This window comes from Cherax quadricarinatus, chromosome 18, assembly GCF_038502225.1.
Source record: "Cherax quadricarinatus isolate ZL_2023a chromosome 18, ASM3850222v1, whole genome shotgun sequence".
Lineage (NCBI taxonomy): Eukaryota > Metazoa > Arthropoda > Malacostraca > Decapoda > Parastacidae > Cherax > Cherax quadricarinatus.
In genome coordinates this window covers 13679366-13694173 of record NC_091309.1, presented here as the reverse complement: position 1 = coordinate 13694173, position 14808 = coordinate 13679366, and the positions used below count along the sequence as shown (strand labels likewise).

Genomic DNA, 14808 nt, shown 5'->3' with positions numbered 1-14808 from the left:
TCTTATTTTATTTTTTAAACTCTATTTGTATTCTTGTAGTATAAAGGTTGTTGGGAAACCTCCATTGAGAACTTTACCAGAACCCAAGGACATCATACAGAAAAAAAACTACCACTGATATTCCACGCATTTAGCTTAATGTGTTAAATTAAGAAGCTTGGCAAATAAAAGGATTTAAAATACAGAATATCCTTCCCAAAGAAACAAAAAGCAATATAATGCTAGAGCTAATTATACACTTATAATTAAAGTGAAGAAGAGATTCTCTTTAACAAATGATATAAAATTTTAAATAAATTTTAATCTGTATGTTATCATATTGCTATACTGTGTAACCTGGGTTGAACATTTCCCTATACGTAAATATAATATTTATAACACATCTGTACTTACTTTTTAAACCCATTTCATGTCTTGCCTTAAATTTAGCTAAGTACCATATGTAAGGCATTCCCAGGTACGTATTGACTCCAGCACCAGCACCTCATCACCTGCAATTTGGCCATAAGGCCAAATTGCAGGTTCCCTGATGCCATCTACTTCATACGAGCCAGATGAAATGGAGTTTTATAATATCAGATGAATGATAAATTACTAATCTACACAATAATATGTGACTATATTACTCATTTGAGGGGCTTGGACTTCCAGCAAGCGTGCATGAGCGTGTTAGATAGGAGTGAATGGAGACGAATGATACTTGGGACCTGACGATCTATTGGAGTGTGAGCAGGGTAATATTTAGTGAAGGGATTCAGGGAAACCGGTTATTTTCATATAGTCGGACTTGAGTCCTGGAAATGGGAAGTACAATGCCTGCACTTTAAAGGAGGGGTTTGGGATATTGGCAGTTTGGAGGGATATGTTGTGTATCTCTATACGTATATGGTTCTAAACTGTTGTATTCTGAGCACCTCTGCAAAAGCAGTGATAATGTGTGAGTGTGGTGAAAGTGTTGAATGATGATGAAAGTATTTTCTTTTTGGGGATTTTCTTTCTTTTTTTTTTTGGGTCACCCTGCCTCGGTGGGAGACGACCGACTTGTTGAAAAAAAAAAAAAAAAAAAATTACTCATACATCTCTTGGAAAAGTTGACATGAAAAACATATTCATCTGAAAAATTAATGAACTTCATTGACAAATTATTACTATTATTTTTATTATTTATTCATGGGAAGGCTCTAAACCCATAGGGGTCATAGTGGTTATGAATGGGAGATCAGATTTGATAAAAAAGAAGAAAAGGATGACTACAATCCCTTGGATAAAGTGCCCTTCAGTATAGAGGCATCTGTTCTGAAGGGTTCATCAACTAATAATTTAGTCAAGCTGATATTAGGTATGGGATAAATATGTCATATGCAGTGTTGAATTCTGTTTAATAATATAAGGTATCACCTCTGTATACTTCATTGGTTTCAGGTATATGTTAATGACTCGAGTGGATGGAGTGATCGAGCCCGAGTGTTCATCTACTTACTTCGGGAGGACCAAAGAGTTCGGTTTATCCTTAGGCAGTCACCTGATGAGGCAAGAGTGTTTCCTTCATTCCTATTGAAAATGAAAAATTAAAGTAAATACATATGCAGGAATAATGTGTAATCAGCGAACATTCATCAGAGACTCTGTTCTTCCTTTCCGTTTTTGTGATGTACAGTCTACAGTTATAGATGAGACAAACTTGTAAATGAATAAGCACAAATAATAACTGAAAGTATTTTCATTAAGCATGTCATTGTGGGTGCTTTGATATTCATTGTAAAGAAAAATATCTCTTTAATTTTTATCTTCTGTCCTTTGAGAAATTAGGTCTCTTCCAAGGATAAAGAGGTATTTAGTACAGGGATTTCATTAAGTTAATATCTTTTGCCCTAAAATTTTTAAAATATCAAAACAATTTACTCAGGGTTTTGCATAAAATCCTTCATTTGGTATAATGGTTTGGAATTTGCACAATTCATAAATTTTAAAGAGCACCTATCAGACAGCAAAAACCTAAATTTGTAGCAGGAATCGGCACACTTCAGCGCCTTAACTTTATTCATCATAATGAAATGTACTTGTTTATCATTATATTCTAGCTTTCTGTCATGTGTTTTAATTTTTTGTTCATGGATACAGCAATACTGTGCAAAATATAAGCAAATAGGTTTTAAAATGTGAAGCATGTTACAGATTGACACCAAGGATAAAATAAAATTACTGTTATTTCTATATTACATATTCTTCAAATATTCCTTGCATGTTTTATTGTGACCAGGAGACTCAGGATTGTATTTGTGTTAGATCTTGTACACGTAGTTTTTGTTGCCATACAAAAATTTGTGTTGATGAATTAGATAATCAGACTAAAATTGATTCTTAAGTACTGATGAATGACATGATGTTACTGTTTATATTAGTATTTCACTGATGAAACGTTATTTGTAGGTACGAGAACAAGTAGAGTACTTTCGTGACTACCTTGGGAATATCACAGGAGCTATTGTGAATGTGGATGATTTTCGAGTGCATGAAAATCATGATGGAACTGTTGATAAGACAAAAACAGATTTGTACCTGCACCTGGTGGATCGTAATGATAACTCTGTTCTAGAAGTGAAGCAAGTGTTGGCCATGATTGACAAAAATGTTGAGTACCTGGACAATCTCTTTAAGGTAAGGATCTACAAATGCCAGTAGTTTTTTTTTTTTAAATTGTTTAGTATTATAGTAATTATTAATAAATAGCACAAAAATAACTTTAATCACACTTTTTCACCTTTCTTTAAAGAAACTTTTTTTTTATGCATACCTGACCCTTTTATGACATGGCTCTTGCAGCATTATTTTGCTCCTGTACTTTTTATAATGTCTTTATTGGGATACATTTTTTCTCGCATGAAATTTACATAAATGTGTATTAGGTAGTAGGTTGGTAGACAGCAACTGCCCAGGGAGGTACTACCATCCTGCCAAGTGAGTATAAAACAGAAACCTGTAATTGTTTTACATGATGGTAGGATTGCTGGTGTCCTTTTTTCTGTCTCATGAACATGCAAGATTTCAGGTACGTCTTGCTACTTCTACTTACACTTAGGTCACACTACACATACATGTACAAGCACATATATACACACCCCTCTGGGTTTTCTTCTATTTTCTTTCTAGTTCTTATTCTTGTTTATTTCCTCTTATCTCCATGGGGAAGTGGAACAGAATTCTTCCTCCGTAAGCCATGCGTGTTGTAAGAGGCGACTAAAATGCCGGGAGCAAGGGGCTAGTAACCTCTTCTCCTGTATATATTACTAAATGTAAAAGGAGAAACTTTCGTTTTTCCTTTTGGGCCACCCCGCCTCGGTGGGATACGGCTGGTGTGTTGAAAGAAAGAAGAAACATGCAAGATTTCAGGTATGTCTTGCTACTTCTTACACTTAGGTCACACTACACATACATGTATACAAGCATATATATATATATATATATATATATATATATATATATATATATATATATATATATAGATAGTAGGTTGGTAGACAGCAACCACCCAGGGAAGTACTACCGTCCTGCCAGATGACTGTGAAACAAAAACCTGTAACTGTTTTGCATGATGGTAGGATTGCTGGTTTCTTTTTCTGTCTCATAAACACGCTAAGATAACAGGGATATCTTGCTACTCCTACTTACACTTTGGTCACACTTCACAGACACGCACATGCATATATATATATACATACATCTAGGTTTTTCTCCTTTTTCTAAATAGCTCTTGTTCTTTTTTATTTCTTCTATTGTCCATGGGGAAGTGGAAAAGAATCTTTCCTCCGTAAGCCATGCGTGTCGTATGAGCCGACTAAAATGCCGGGAGCAATGGGCTAGTAACCCCTTCTCCTGTATACAATTACTAAAAAAGAGAAGAAGAAAAACTTTATAAAACTGGGTTGCTTAAATGTGCGTGGATGTAGTGCGGATGACAAGAAACAGATGATTGCTGATGTTATGAATGAAAAGAAGTTGGATGTCCTGGCCCTAAGCGAAACAAAGCTGAAGGGGGTAGGAGAGTTTCAGTGGGGGGAAATAAATGGGATTAAATCTGGAGTATCTGAGAGAGTTAGAGCAAAGGAAGGGGTAGCAGTAATGTTAAATGATCAGTTATGGAAGGAGAAAAGAGAATATGAATGTGTAAATTCAAGAATTATGTGGATTAAAGTAAAGGTTGGATGCGAGAAGTGGGTCATAATAAGCGTGTATGCACCTGGAGAAGAGAGGAATGCAGAGGAGAGAGAGAGATTTTGGGAGATGTTAAGTGAATGTATAGGAGCCTTTGAACCAAGTGAGAGAGTAATTGTGGTAGGGGACTTGAATGCTAAAGTAGGAGAAACTTTTAGAGAGGGTGTGGTAGGTAAGTTTGGGGTGCCAGGTGTAAATGATAATGGGAGCCCTTTGATTGAACTTTGTATAGAAAGGGGTTTAGTTATAGGTAATACATATTTTAAGAAAAAGAGGATAAATAAGTATACACGATATGATGTAGGGCGAAATGACAGTAGTTTGTTGGATTATGTATTGGTAGATAAAAGACTGTTGAGTAGACTTCAGGATGTACATGTTTATAGAGGGGCCACAGATATATCAGATCACTTTCTAGTTGTAGCTACACTGAGAGTAAAAGGTAGATGGGATACAAGGAGAATAGAAGCATCAGGGAAGAGAGAGGTGAAGGTTTATAAACTAAAAGAGGAGGCAGTTAGGGTAAGATATAAACAGCTATTGGAGGATAGATGGGCTAATGAGAGCATAGGCAATGGGGTCGAAGAGGTATGGGGTAGGTTTAAAAATGTAGTGTTAGAGTGTTCAGCAGAAGTTTGTGGTTACAGGAAAGTGGGTGCAGGAGGGAAGAGGAGCGATTGGTGGAATGATGATGTAAAGAGAGTAGTAAGGGAGAAAAAGTTAGCATATGAGAAGTTTTTACAAAGTAGAAGTGATGCAAGGAGGGAAGAGTATATGGAGAAAAAGAGAGAGGTTAAGAGAGTGGTGAAGCAATGTAAAAAGAGAGCAAATGAGAGAGTGGGTGAGATGTTATCAACAAATTTTGTTGAAAATAAGAAAAAGTTTTGGAGTGAGATTAACAAGTTAAGAAAGCCTAGAGAACAAATTGATTTGTCAGTTAAAAATAGGAGAGGAGAGTTATTAAATGGAGAGTTAGAGGTATTGGGAAGATGGAAGGAATATTTTGAGGAATTGTTAAATGTTGATGAAGATAGGGAAGCTGTGATTTCGTGTATAGGGCAAGGAGGAATAACATCTTGTAGGAGTGAGGAAGAGCCAGTTGTGAGTGTGGGGGAAGTTCGTGAGGCAGTAGGTAAAATGAAAGGGGGTAAGGCAGCCGGGATTGATGGGATAAAGATAGAAATGTTAAAAGCAGGTGGGGATATAGTTTTGGAGTGGTTGGTGCAATTATTTAATAAATGTATGGAAGAGGGTAAGGTACCTAGGGATTGGCAGAGAGCATGCATAGTTCCTTTGTATAAAGGCAAAGGGGATAAAAGAGAGTGCAAAAATTATAGGGGGATAAGTCTGTTGAGTGTACCTGGTAAAGTGTATGGTAGAGTTATAATTGAAAGAATTAAGAGTAAGACGGAGAATAGGATAGCAGATGAACAAGGAGGCTTTAGGAAAGGTAGGGGGTGTGTGGACCAGGTGTTTACAGTGAAACATATAAGTGAACAGTATTTAGATAAGGCTAAAGAGGTCTTTGTGGCATTTATGGATTTGGAAAAGGCGTATGACAGGGTGGATAGGGGGGCAATGTGGCAGATGTTGCAAGTGTATGGTGTAGGAGGTAGGTTACTGAAAGCAGTGAAGAGTTTTTACGAGGATAGTGAGGCTCAAGTTAGAGTATGTAGGAAAGAGGGAAATTTTTTCCCAGTAAAAGTAGGCCTTAGACAAGGATGTGTGATGTCACCGTGGTTGTTTAATATATTTATAGATGGGGTTGTAAGAGAAGTAAATGCGAGGGTCTTGGCAAGAGGCGTGGAGTTAAAAGATAAAGAATCACACACAAAGTGGGAGTTGTCACAGCTGCTCTTTGCTGATGACACTGTGCTCTTGGGAGATTCTGAAGAGAAGTTGCAGAGATTGGTGGATGAATTTGGTAGGGTGTGCAAAAGAAGAAAATTAAAGGTGAATACAGGAAAGAGTAAGGTTATGAGGATAACAAAAAGATTAGGTGATGAAAGATTGAATATCAGATTGGAGGGAGAGAGTATGGAGGAGGTGAACGTATTCAGATATTTGGGAGTGGACGTGTCAGCGGATGGGTCTATGAAAGATGAGGTGAATCATAGAATTGATGAGGGAAAAAGAGTGAGTGGTGCACTTAGGAGTCTGTGGAGACAAAGAACTTTGTCCTTGGAGGCAAAGAGGGGAATGTATGAGAGTATAGTTTTACCAACGCTCTTATATGGGTGTGAAGCGTGGGTGATGAATGTTGCAGCGAGGAGAAGGCTGGAGGCAGTGGAGATGTCATGTCTGAGGGCAATGTGTGGTGTGAATATAATGCAGAGAATTAGTAGTTTGGAAGTTAGGAGGAGGTGCGGGATTACCAAAACTGTTGTCCAGAGGGCTGAGGAAGGGTTGTTGAGGTGGTTCGGACATGTAGAGAGAATGGAGCGAAACAGAATGACTTCAAGAGTGTATCAGTCTGTAGTGGAAGGAAGGCGGGGTAGGGGTCGGCCTAGGAAGGGTTGGAGGGAGGGGGTAAAGGAGGTTTTGTGTGCGAGGGGCTTGGACTTCCAGCAGGCATGCGTGAGCGTGTTTGATAGGAGTGAATGGAGACAAATGGTTTTTAATACTTGACGTGCTGTTGGAGTGTGAGCAAAGTAACATTTATGAAGGGATTCAGGGAAACCGGCAGGCCGGACTTGAGTTCTGGAGATGGGAAGTACAGTGCCTGCACTCTGAAGGAGGGGTGTTAATGTTGCAGTTTAAAAACTGTAGTGTAAAGCACCCTTCTGGCAAGACAGTGATGGAGTGAATGATGGTGAAAGTTTTTCTTTTTCGGGCCACCCTGCCTTGGTGGGAATCGGCCGGTGTGATAATAATATAAAAAAATATATATATGTATATATATATATATATGTATATATATATATGTATATATATGTATATATATATATGTATATATATATATGTATATATATATATGTATATATACACACACACCTCTCTTGGTTTTCTTCTATTTTCTTTCTAGTGCTTGTTCTTGTTTATTTCCTCTTATCTCCATGGGGAAGTGGAACAGAATTCTTCCTCCTTAAGCCATGCGTGTTGTAAGAGGCGACTAAAATGCCAGGAGCAAGGGGCTAGTAACCCATTCTCCTGTACAAATTACTAAATTTAAAAAGAAAAACTTTTGTTTTTCTTTTTGGGCCACCCTGCCTTGGTAGGATACGGCCGGTTTGTTGAAAGAAGAAAAGTGTATTAATGAGACTGATGTGGGAATAATGATTCAGGGTAAGGGGATCTGGAATCTATCCTAGTAGTATTTGCTACTAAATTGGGCTCACATAGTATCAATTAAAGTTACATGACTTGTTCTCAAAATGCATCCATGTTATATGAGGGTCAGGTATGTCTTTACATATATTAAAGTACAGTGGACCCCCGCATAACGATATTAGTCCGTTCCTGAGAGCTCATTGTTATGCGAAATTATCGTTATGCGAATGAATTTTCCCCATAAGAAATAATGGAAATCAAATTAATCCGTGCAAGACACCCAAAAGTATGAAAAAAACAAATTTTACCACATAAAATATACATTTTCCTACACACAAAGAGAAGGATACATGCACAATAGTAGAGTAGTACATGCACAATATATATTGTGCATGTACTACTCTACTAAATGAAGAATAAATGACACTTACCTTTATTGAAGATGCAGCAATGACTGAAGAGACACTGTGTCCTGGGAACAGGCCTTATTACACTGTGTATGCCACTACGATTCTTAAATCTCTCAAACCAACCTTTGCTGGCTTTAAATTCACCAATATGAGCACTAGTTCCAGGCATTTTTCCCTGTTCACCTGGGTGTTAGTCGACTGGTGTGGGTTGCATCCTGGGAGACAAGATTAAGGACCCCAATGGAAATAAGTTAGACAGTCTTCGATGACACTGACTTTTTTGGGTTATCCTGGGTGGCTAACCCTCTGGGGTTAATTGTTTCTTGGTATTCTCAATAAGCCATACCAACAACGGTGCTACAGCAGCAGCAGCAGCAGCTGCAGCAGCTGACAGTGCTACAGCAGCAGCAGCAGCAGCTGACAGTGCTACAGCAGCAGCAGACGGTGCTACAGCAGCAGCAGATGGTACTACAGCAGCAGCAGCAGCTGACGGTGCTACAGCAGCAGCAGCATCAGCAGTTGACCATGGTACCACAGTATTTCAATAATATTTCTCACCCTTTTTACCACAGGGTTGGCACTAGAAGCTTTCTTGGGGCCCATGGTCACTTATTTTGCAGATAAAATCACCAAAAACGCTGTAATAATACGAAATGTTCCGATTGTATGCTTGGATGTTACCACGGAGGCTAGCTTGTAAACAGTGCCACCGGCGGAACATGTGAGGCTGGCTCAGGCCTCACATAGACGCGTCTCGGACGAATAGCGTTGAATGGGTTTTTTAGCGGTATGCGAGGCAAAATCTTAGCGATAAAATGTATTGGTATGCGGATTTAACGTTATGTGATGCCAACGGTATGTGGGGGTCCACTGTATTTAATTGTTTACACTATAATTGTCTTAGCCCTACTAATAAAAAGAATCCCAACCATAATTTAAATCAAGAACTGGCATGTTAAAACAAAGAACATGGCAACCTTGAAATTGGATAGCCATTGATATGATTGCAGTATGCTGTATGAGTAGAGTATTTTACTGTTATGTTCACTTCCTTGAAGGCTGGCATTCTTTATGATTATAATTCTTTAAGTAATTTGCTCACCTCTTAGAATTTCTGTTTCCACTAGCCTTCTGTATTTCAAATGTATTATGAAATTTATTAAAGTCTTTGTTTAAGAATGGGATAGTAAAGTGTATTAAAAATACTTTTAAATTTATTTGAAGTACACTACACAGTTGCATTTATTTTCTTCAATGCTGTCCATTTATTATTTTTTTTTTTTAACACTTCAGCTGTCTCCCACCAATCCAGGGTGACCCAAAAAGGAAAGAAACACTTTCACCATTATTCACCCATAATCACTATCTTTGCAGTGGTTCCCAGATATGACAGTTTAGATGTCAACCCAAACAGCCAGTATCTCAAACCCCTCCTTTAAAGTGCAGGCATTGTACTTCCTACCTCCAGGACTCAAGTCTGGCTAACTGGTTCCCTGAGTCCTTTCACAAAATATTACCCTGCTCACACTCAAACAGCTCGTCAGGTCCCAAAAACCATTCATTTCCATTCACTCCTATCTAACACGCTCACACATGCTTGCTGCATGTCCAGGCAATAATCATTGATTTGTTCTTCAGTGTTACCTTTAACTTATGCACTTGCTTAACTGAGTGCTTATGACGCTACAATCATTGATTTAATACGAGTACAGTGGAACCTCGGTTTTCGTATGCCCTAGCTTGTGCATAAAACTATAGTTATTCTCTATAAAATGTATTTTTTCTTAATATTTCCCATAAGAAATAATGTAAATCCAATTAACCTGTTCCAGACACCCAAAGATATTAACAAAAAATACGTTGTATAGAGAATAACTATAGTTTTTGGGACCTAACAAACTGTTGGAGTGTGAGCAGGGTAATATTTAGTGAAGGGATTCAGGGAAACCAGTTATTTTTATATAGCTGGACTTGAGTACTGGAAATGGAAAGTACAATGTCTGTACTTTAAAGGAGGGGTTTGGGATATTGGCAGTTTGGAAGGGCTACGTTATATATCTTTATATATGCTTCTATACTGTTGCATATGGGCACCTCTGCAAAGACAGTAATTATTTGTGAGTGAGGTGAAAGTGTTGAATGATGAAAGTATTTTCTTTTTGGGGACTTTTTCTTTTTGGGTCACCCTGCCTCAGTGGGAGATGGCCGACTTGTTGAAAAAAAATATATATAGTTTTACATACAAACTAGGGCATACAAAAACCGTGGTTCCACTGCATTGAGAAAGTATGTATAGTATAGTAGTACCAACACTCTTATATGGGTGTGAAGCTTGGGTTGTGAATGCAGCAGCGAGGAGACGGTTGGAGGCAGTGGAGATGTCCTGTCTAAGGGCAATATGTGGTGTAAATATTATGCAGAAAATTCGGAGTGTGGAAATTAGGAGAAGGTGTGGAGTTAATAAAAGTATTAGCCAGAGGGCTGAAGAGGGGTTGTTGAGGTGGTTTGGTCATTTAGAGAGAATGGATCAAAGTAGAATGACATGGAGAGCATTTAAATCTGTAGAAGGAAGGCGGGGTAGGGGTCGTCCTCGAAAAGGTTCGAAGGAAGGGGTAAGGGAGGTTTTATGGGCGAGGGGCTTGGACTTCCAGCAGGCGTGCATGAGCATATTCGATAGGAGTGAATGGAGACGAATGGTATTTGGGACCTGACGATCTGTTGGAGTATGAGCAGGGTAATATTTAGTGAAGGGATTCAGGGAAACCGGTTATTTTTATATAGCCGGACTTGAGTCCTGGAAATAGGAAGTACAATGCCTGCACTCTAAAGGAGGGGTTTCGGGATATTGGCAGTTTGGAGGGATATGTTGTGTATCTTTATACGTATATGCTTCTAAACTGTTGTGTTCTGAGCACCTCTGCAAAAACAGTGATTATGTGTGAGTGAGGTGAAAGTGTTGAATGATGATGAAAGTATTTTCTTTTTGGGGATTTTCTTTCTTTTTTGGGTCACCCTGCCTCGGTGGGAGACGACCGACTTGTTGAAAAAAAAAAAAAGTATAGAACTCAAACTCGTGGCCTTGTGTATTTTATCATGGTACTGTATTTTTAAAAAACCTTAATACTGTATTATTGGTATATTTTTTCAGGCATTTCTTCATACCTCCATTAGTTTATTTTTTTATTTACTTTTGGTTTTAAAGGTTCAAATGGGCTAATCTCTGTTTGTAAGGGAAGCTTTCTTAAAGGAGTTATATCTTTTGTGTAAATATAATTGTAAATACTTTATTAAGTGGTGAGTTGCATGTGTTGTAAATGCATTAGTATCTCAATTTTGAGTGATCTATTTGTAATTTTCATTCGTTGTACATATTTTGGTTTTCCTTCCAATTTAATTCCACATTACTATTTATGCAGAGGTGTGATTATTTATCCCTTTAACAATAAAAAAATAGAAAATTAACAGAAGCTTATATTTGGAATTTTTCCAAATCATTCAGATGATCTTGCTTTGTAGTGAAGACTGGTAACACACTTGTAGCTCCTACTACAAGGTTGCACTCAGCTTCTCTTCTATGCTTGCTAAACTATTGGTTTCATCCTAGCACCACTTGGTTCACTATACATAACATAAAAGATTTCACATTTTCACTAATTTTAAAGATTTTATTTTACTTCATTTTCTGTTTAATTTTATCTGCTTCCTTCTTGTGAAGTGTTCCTTTAATTTATCATATGTGCTTAAACTACTTATCATTCTTTCTTTGCATATTATTTCAGAATTAACAACTAGTAATGGCTTAATATTTTACCTTTACAACTTGAAGGGTAAGGTTTTCTTAGTCTAATTTTGAGGGATTTAGTAGTATGCGTAGACATGCTGCAGGCTTTGGTGGCTGTATATGTATAAAATGTAATTCATATACAGTATGGTTGCATGTTAACATAGGCAAAATCTTTACTAACATCTTCGCTGCTGTTGTCTAGGAATTAAATGTGTTGGACACTCAGCGTGCAGAGTTGATTACTGCTGGTACAGCAGAGGAGGACCTTCTCTTCTTGTGGCTGGTTGGAGTGATTATCTTCCTGACTCTTCTGCTCGTCCTCACAGTGGCTCTGTGCCTATCCCAGAGAGCACGATACTCAAGGCAGCTCAAAGCTGCCACTGCCACTGCATTTGGAGAATGTAAGTAAAAATAATTCACATACACATACAAACAGTTACTACAGTTTAACAAAATTATAACACAGTAAATGTAAAATGATAACAGTTATTACAGGTATGTAGCTACATTCTAATAGGAGACCCAGAGATAATGTGAAAAATCCATTAAGAGTATTTTTAATAGAGAGCTGAATTTGGTAGTTCTCAAATGTGTGGTTAGTATCTGTGCTGGCTGTCAATACCAGTTAACACTGTTGTGAATTTCTTGCATTATCAGGTGCTACAACCACTGAAAAAAAGAGACCATGAGTATAGATAGATCTGCCCATCTAGCCAGAGATCTGTATATAAAATATTGTATAGGTAACTACACACAAGAATCTGTAGTTATAAACTGAGAAAATGTGCAGAAAGGTGATAATAAAAGTTCCCAGAGATGTAGAAAAATATTATCAGATTAAGAGTATGTACAAGTGCTACAATCACTGGGAATTTTAAGTCTTCATGATTGATTTAGAGGGAACACCATGGGCACAGCTCTGCTCTTGAAGCTGCAAATTGATGATTACACACAGTTTTCAAGATACCATATTTAATTTATAGTTTAATATCTGAAGCTAATTTTGTATGTGAAAATTAATATGAAATATTTCTTATTCACAAGGGGCTAGTAACCCCTTCTCCTGTAAATATTACTAAATGTAAAAGGAGAAACTTTCATTTTTCTTTATGGGTCACCCTGCCTCAGTGGGGTACGGCTGGTGCTTTGAAAGAAAGATTTCTTATTCATTTTATAAACCTTTCAAGATATTTACTAATTTTTCTTTCCAACAAATTAGCCGTCTCCCACTGAGGCAGGGTGACTGAAACAAAAAGAAAATTCCCAAAAAGAAAATACTTTCATCATTCAACACTAACTTCACTCATACATAATCATTGTCTTTGCAGAGGCACTCAGATACAACAGTTCAGAAGTCCCTCCAAACTGTCAATATCCCAAACCCCTCCTTTAAAGTGCAGGCATTGTACCTCCCATTTCCAGGACTCAAGTGTGGCTAACCGGTTTTCCTAAATCCCTTCACTAAACATTACCGTGCTCACGCTCCAACAGCTCGTCAGGTCCCAAAACCCATTCGTCTCCTTTCACTCCTATCTAACATGCTCACACACGCTTGCTGGAAGTCCAAGCCCCTCACCCACAAAACCTTCTGTACCTCCTCCCTCCACTCTTTTCGAGGATGACCCCTACCCCTCCTTCCTTCCCCTACAGATTTATATGCTCTCAAAGTCATTCTACTTTGATCCATTCTCTCTAAATGACCAAATCACTTCAACAACCCCTCTTCAGCCCTCTGAAATAGGTTTTTATACTGTACGTGAGAATTAATGCAGCATTTATTTAATGCTTCATATACACTGGTGATTAACATGATTGAATCTAATGAATATATTTTTTTGTCATCAGGTTCACATGATACAGGCCTGAATAGATCATCAACTGTCCCAAACACAAATATTCACAGTGTTGAAGGAAGCAATCCAATATGGATGTCTGGATTTGATAATGACTGGTACAAAGATGAGGACTCAATTAGGTATCAACACTTTGTGTGAGTTTTGCACTGCTTTCTGTTTGTTACTGTATTGTGTTTTATGGTGTTGATAGGCTTTTTTGTTATGTTATTAGCTGCACCCTAGTTTAGTCTCATTTTATGTAATGCAGTTGATTTATGGCTATGGGTTTCCCTTAATCCTTTGTTTTATTTTATTTTATTTTTTTGTGAAGTATATTTAGTCAAGGCACTTTGATTCTTCCTTGCTATTGTGCAGTATTGCTTTTCGTTCTCAAAGTTTGCTTAACTTGCACAAAAGCTTATTTTTCATACATGTTTGCTTCCTAGCTTGTCAAACAGAATTTCAATGCATTTGAAAAATACACCTAATTGTATTACTTGTTCCTATGGTGGTTAGCTAATAATACCATTGCTATAGTGCAATTCCCATATTATAATAGTGATGTCATTCTGCTTGGTAATTAATTGCAAGTTGATATATTCTTGCTGTTCCAGGTTTTATTATTTAATTTATATAATTATGTATTTAAGCTCAACAATTTTAGTGTAAAAGGAAAGTTTTTAAGGTATAGAAATAATTTTACAATATAATTAGACAAATGGGAGATTAGGTGAATGACTGATGTGTTGGCATTAATAATTTATATATCCCATGGTATCACAATAGATGGACTATTTATGTTTTGAATGAAAGTTTTCATTTGTATATTGAAAATGAATAGGTTAAAGCTATCATTTTACATTACTGATATATTACAATAAGTGAGTGAGTGAGATTAACAAGTTAAGGAAGCCTAGAGAACAAATGGATTTGTCAGTTAAAAATAGGAGAGGAGAGTTATTAAATGGAGAGTTAGAGGTATTGGGAAGATGGAGGGAATATTTTGAGGAATTGTTAAATGTTGATGAAGATAGGGAAGCTGTGATTTCGTGTATAGGGCAAGGAGGAATAACATCTTGTAGGAGTGAGGAAGAGCCATTTGTGAGTGTGGGGGAAGTTCGTGAGGCAGTAGGTAAAACGAAAGGGGGTAAGGCAGCCGGGATTGATGGGATAAAGATAGAAATGTTAAAAAGCAGGTGGGGGATATAGTTTTGGAGTGGTTGGTGCAATTATTTAATAAATGTATGGAAGAGGGTAAGGTACCTAGGGATTGGCAGAGAGCATGCATAGTTCTTTT

At 37.4% G+C, this 14808-nt stretch overlaps 1 protein-coding gene and 1 long non-coding RNA gene across 13 annotated transcripts in view; one reads left to right on the top strand and one right to left on the bottom strand.

Moving 5' to 3' along the window:
- Positions 1 to 14808, bottom strand: part of LOC128689401 (uncharacterized) — a 45683-nt gene that overhangs the window by 258 nt on the left and 30617 nt on the right. For 5 of the 8 annotated variants that reach the window (XR_008407159.2, XR_008407157.2, XR_008407158.2 and 2 more), the window contains 2 exons: positions 11858 to 12062; positions 1363 to 1551 (listed from right to left, as the gene is read on the bottom strand). This is a non-coding gene — a long non-coding RNA (uncharacterized lncRNA). Of the gene's footprint in view, positions 1 to 2; positions 1041 to 1362; positions 1552 to 11703; positions 12063 to 14808 lie in introns of those variants that run through there. The other 3 variants (XR_008407163.2, XR_011392142.1, XR_008407162.2) reach the window with 3 other exon arrangements.
- Positions 1 to 14808, top strand: part of Cad88C (cadherin 88C) — a 346082-nt gene that overhangs the window by 323326 nt on the left and 7948 nt on the right. For 3 of the 5 annotated variants that reach the window (XM_070086212.1, XM_053777627.2, XM_053777629.2), the window contains 4 exons: positions 1423 to 1530; positions 2431 to 2658; positions 11879 to 12077; positions 13522 to 13666. In XM_070086212.1, the coding sequence (XP_069942313.1) occupies positions 1423 to 1530; positions 2431 to 2658; positions 11879 to 12077; positions 13522 to 13666 (680 nt within the window). The remainder of the gene's footprint in view (positions 1 to 1422; positions 1531 to 2430; positions 2659 to 11878; positions 12078 to 13521; positions 13667 to 14808) is intronic. The other 2 variants (XM_053777631.2, XM_053777630.2) reach the window with 2 other exon arrangements.